The sequence below is a fragment of the Bufo bufo genome, chromosome 2 (genome assembly GCF_905171765.1).
Source record: "Bufo bufo chromosome 2, aBufBuf1.1, whole genome shotgun sequence".
Taxonomy (NCBI): domain Eukaryota; kingdom Metazoa; phylum Chordata; class Amphibia; order Anura; family Bufonidae; genus Bufo; species Bufo bufo.
This window is the reverse complement of record NC_053390.1, coordinates 767206703-767211464: the sequence shown is the minus strand read 5'-3', so window position 1 is coordinate 767211464 and position 4762 is coordinate 767206703. Positions and strand designations below refer to the sequence as shown.

Below are 4762 nucleotides of genomic sequence, written 5' to 3'. Positions count from 1 at the left end.
CTGGGCATATTACTGTGAGGGGGCACAGCTGGGCATATTACTGTGAGGGGACACATAGCTGGGCATATTACTGTCAGGGGGCACATAACTGGGCATAACTACAGTGAGGTGGCATAAAGGGGGAATAATTACCATGTGGGGACATTTAGAGGACTGTGTTGTGGGCGGGGTTGGAGGCGTGGCCTAGTGCACATAGTGTCCCTCCCTCTTCCTTTTCAAAAGTTGGGAGCTATGCTCGGACAGATTCTAGACGCAGACATGTTAGTAAATCTCGGTCAAGGTGTCTTTCTGCTTCTCCCCGTCTGATCTGGTGGCCAAAAATTATAGTAACGCTCGTCAGGGCCTGAAACCATAGTATTACAATGTATGGTCAGGAAGCATGATGCCGAGCTGCACATATAACATGCCCTTCGCGTTGCTTGTGAAAACAATGTAAAACTAATCCTTACCACATCAAAGATGGCGGCGGCTGAACGTATGCCAGTAGTTATCAGTAAGGAACACTTCCGGCGCACGGCGTGACGTCATTGCCTCTTGTTTTGGCCTTTTACAGCCTCTTCTCTAGCGGGATGTTTTCAGGTCAGCCGCCCGGTCCTCCTCCGCCGCCCATGCAGCCTGGAGCCGGCCTCATGTCTACTCCTCCCGGGGCCAAGAACCCCAACAGCACCCTGGTGGACGAGCTGGAGTCCTCCTTCGAGGTATTGTATGGCGGGGGCTGTACACAGCATGGACAGGCTGCAAATGGAGGCTCTCCAGCTGCTGCACAACTACAACTCCCAGCGTGCCATCATAGCAGCAGGGTGGGAGTTGCAGTTTCCAGCCCTGTGGAGAGGGGGTGCAAGGGGCTCCAGCAATTGTAGCACTACAACTCCCAGCAGGTGCAGAATAAGTGTTCCAGTGTTTCTATTCGGTACATGCTCGTCCATATGTGCAGTTAGAGCCCACAGTCATATGGGGGAACCCCACCCCCTGTTCTATCTTCATGGGTGGAGAGACACATCAGATGTGGGGGAGGGGGCCTGCAGTATGGGGCTACTAGGACCCTCAGAGTGTGCTCGACCTGATTATGAACCTTCTAGTCTGATGTGTCCATCCACTGACAGGAAGCAGAGATCTGGAACGTGGTGAAGAACAAGCGCTGAGTAGGAAACGGTTCCAGGCCTTTCTTCAGAATGTGAAGGTGTCGGTCAGAGGGTCCAGGGGCTCCCCCCAAATCCTTTTCTAAATGGCTGAGCCGTGACAGATCTGTATTTGAATGTCTCCCACTGACGTATAATGGGGTTCACCAGATTTCCTTAAAGGGTTGTCCCATTGCGACAAGTCGTCCGCCATCCCCGTTTGAACTGAGCTGTAGAGACACATTGTTGTCCGCCGCTCCATTCTACTCTATGGGGCTGCCATAGATAGCCGAGTACCGGATGGGCACACGTCGGTGAGAGGGTGCACCCCCTGGTACTTGTAGTGCAGGGGCTGTGTGACTCCAGACCTCCACCATTGATCCCCTCCCTCACACCCGTGTTTCTGCCTCTCTTCTCCAAGGCTCCTTGTTTCATGCTCCTCCTCAGATGTAACTGTTAGGGGTAGCCGCAGTATCTCACACATCAGTCAGCGGGTCGGGGGGGGGGATAGCTCTGTCCAGAGAAGAGGTTTTCTAGTTTGGCCCATGTCATCCAGCTGATAATTCACTGTAGATTACTTCTCTATTCCAGGCTTGCTTTGCTTCTCTCGTGAGCCAGGACTATGTGAACGGCACAGACCAGGAGGAAATCCGCACTGGTAACGTACACCTGATGGAAGTGTTGTCTGCTGTTTAAAGGGAGCCTGTCAGGTTGAACATGGCGCCTGAGCTGCATGTTATAGAGCAGGAGGAGCGGAGCAGACTGATATATCGTTTTATGGGAAAAGATTCAGTATAACCTGTAACTTATACATTTATATTCCTGCTGATACTGGATGTGAAGTCCAGGAGGCGGGCCCATCAGTGATTGACAGCTCTCTCTGTATACACAGTGATTGAGGGGAGGATGTCAATCACTGATAGGACCGCCCCCTGGACTTCAAAGCCCAGAATGAGCAGGAATATAAATGTATAAATTACAGGTTATACTGAATCTTTTCCCATAAACCTATATATCAGTCTGCTCCGCTCCTCCTGCTCTATAACATGCAGCTCAGGCGCCATGTTCAACCTGACAGGTTCCCTTTAAAGAGGTTTTCCCACCTGATCAGCTGTCCACAGGATAGGTTGTTAAAATCGCTTTTTCCGAGATTTTAATATTTGTGACCTATCCTCTGTATAGGTTATCGGTATCTGATCCCGCCGATCAGCTGTTTGGGAAGCCACTGATGCTCGCAGTAGCCCCGTGGCCTCCCCTCAGCTCACCAAGCACAGCGCTGTGCTTAGTATTGTGCTCAGCCCCATTCCCTTCAATGGGGCCGAGCTGTGCCCAGGCCACGTGAATGATGAACGTCTTGTCCCTCGGCCTAGGGAAAGCAGGGAGAAGGCCAGGGCGCTACTGCGAGCACCACTCCCTTCTTGAGCAGCTGATCCGTGGGGGTCCCGGGCACAAACATCTTGGAAAACCCCTTTAATATCTGATTACTGGGACCCCCTTTCCTTATCACCTGCGCATACACTGTAAGGTCACACACTCCGTTATGGTAAAAGCTAGACATCACGGTCATGAGGACGATGTATACCTGTGACAGATATACAGTATCAATAAGAGGGGTCATGTTCCGTTATGACAGGGGGCTGGTATTGGGTTAAATGGGCTTCAGGTTGCGTGTTTCAGGCTGTCTATCTGTATGCGTCTTAGAAGTAAATTGGTAGCAGGTATTTAAGATATTCCCCGTCTCCTCCTCAGGCGTGGAACAGTGTATTCAGAAGTTCCTGGACGTGGCCAGACAGACCGAATGTTTCTTCCTACAGAAGAGATTGCAGCTCTCTGTCCAAAAGCCGGAGCAGGTTATTAAAGAGGTAACTACCCGATGGCCGTAATGTCTCACACACAGAGGAGCAGGATCTCCTTACAGGAAGCCGGCTTGTCTTGAGGAAGACCCAGCTGCTGTACAACTACAACTCCCAGCGTGCCATCATAGCAGTCCCATAGCAGCACAATGAATGCAGCAGTCCCTGGTTTCTTAGCCTGACGGCTCGGCTGTTACAGGCAGCCATGCCTAGCTTTGAGGCTCTGACGTATGGGATTGAGCATGGGGGGGCTCCTATGAAAGCAACGAAGGGGGGCGTCACTTGCAGCAATGTAACGCTAAATGGAGACGGACCTCCCCCTCAGACCCGGCAGAAAGTATGAAACCGTTTTGCTTGGTTTACCGTCTTAGTTTGGGAGTTCTTACTGAAGCGCGTTTTGCGCTGGTTCACACCTGACCTTTGTCAATGCTGCTTTTTTAGCCAAAACCATAATTCTTTTTAAATGATTCTGCTTTAAATAAAATAAAGCTATGCCTGCCGTGTGAGACTGGCACATGTGGGTCGCTGGAGGCTGCTGATAGACGGGCCTGTTCACCGCAGCTCCATCAGCAGCTGTGTTCCAGGTGGGAGCATCGTATAGTGAAGGTACATGTGACGACATCGGGGCACATTCCAATATGACGTCGTAGAAGTAAGAGGCTTACAGCACCTTTTTGGGAAAATTGTGGCCAACCCCTTTAAATGAATGTTACTCTGAATACATGGATTTAGGCTAGGGCGACAGGGTACAACTACATGGCGACATGTGTCACACAACATTTTTTTTTTCAATGATAGTCAATAATGTCGCGTTGTGACATGACGGTCGCACAAAAATCCAACTTTATCATTAAAAAAAATTGTCGTGCGACAAGTAGTCGTGCAGCCCTAGCCTTAGGCTTCACCGATCGGGGAGCGGTACTCACTTGGATTGCAGCACATGTTACCAAGCTACCATGTAAAATTGACATCGTCCTCATGCAAACACCGTAGCCTGCTTATCACCATGGTTAGCTCTGCAGCCACCACTGGGTAACACGGACTCACCTTTCATGTCTGCCTTTGCTTCCGACAGGATGTGACAGAACTGAGGATCGAGCTGCAGAGGAAGGAAGCGCTCATACAGAAGCACCTGACCAAACTGCGGAGCTGGCAGCAGGTTCTAGAGGAGATCAATGGTCAGCATAAGAAGCCCAGCGAGATGGCACAAGGGCCTCTTGCATTTTTGGAGCAAGCCTCTGCCAATATCCCTGCTCCAATGAAGCAGACGTGACCTGGCTGCCTCAGGGACTTCTTGTAAAGAATATTACCATTTTTTTTCCCTTGGCTCGATTTTGTACTATATTTTGTAAAGTAGAATCTTTTTTTTTTTTTGAACTGGCGACTTTTTATGCTACGGTTTAATTAAAAATATTTCTAAGGCCTCATTCACATGACTGTATCTTTCTTCTGAGTCCTATCAACATTTGGATTGTATGCAGACTTATTCATTTCTATGGAGCTGCATAAAATCCGGACAGTACGCGGATGTCATCCATGTGCTGTCCGCATCCGTTTGTCCATGCAGCAAATTATAGAACGTGTATTACTCTTGTCCTTTTTTTGCAGACAAGAATAGGTATTTCTACTATTGTGCCCACACAAAAATGCAGCATGCACGCCGCCTGTATCTGTATTTTGCGGGTCTGCAGTTTGTGTGTAGCAGTGCTTTCCATCAGATACTGTAATACGCATAGCGCTAAGGCTATTTTCACATCTGCGTTTTCCTTTCTGGCATTGAGATCTGTCATA

At 49.5% G+C, this 4762-nt stretch overlaps 1 protein-coding gene across 1 annotated transcript; it reads left to right on the top strand.

Moving 5' to 3' along the window:
- The first annotated feature begins 290 nt into the window (after positions 1-290).
- On the top strand, positions 291-4400 carry MED28 (mediator complex subunit 28). The gene is made up of 4 exons (XM_040419058.1): positions 291-698; positions 1710-1776; positions 2868-2980; positions 4047-4400. Exons 1-4 carry the CDS (start codon positions 570-572, stop codon positions 4242-4244), a joined length of 507 nt encoding a protein of 168 aa, XP_040274992.1. The 5' UTR covers positions 291-569; the 3' UTR covers positions 4245-4400.
- The last annotated feature ends 362 nt before the right edge of the window (positions 4401-4762 follow it).

Excerpts from the sequence above, each read along its gene's own strand:
- MED28 (XM_040419058.1), top strand. The coding sequence starts at position 570 with ATGTTTTCAGGTCAGCCGCCCGGTCCTCCTCCGCCGCCCATGCAGCCT. Across the intron at positions 699-1,709 it reads AGCTGGAGTCCTCCTTCGAG|GCTTGCTTTGCTTCTCTCGT; the intron begins GTATTGTATGGC and ends TCTCTATTCCAG. Across the intron at positions 2,981-4,046 it reads CGGAGCAGGTTATTAAAGAG|GATGTGACAGAACTGAGGAT; the intron begins GTAACTACCCGA and ends TGCTTCCGACAG.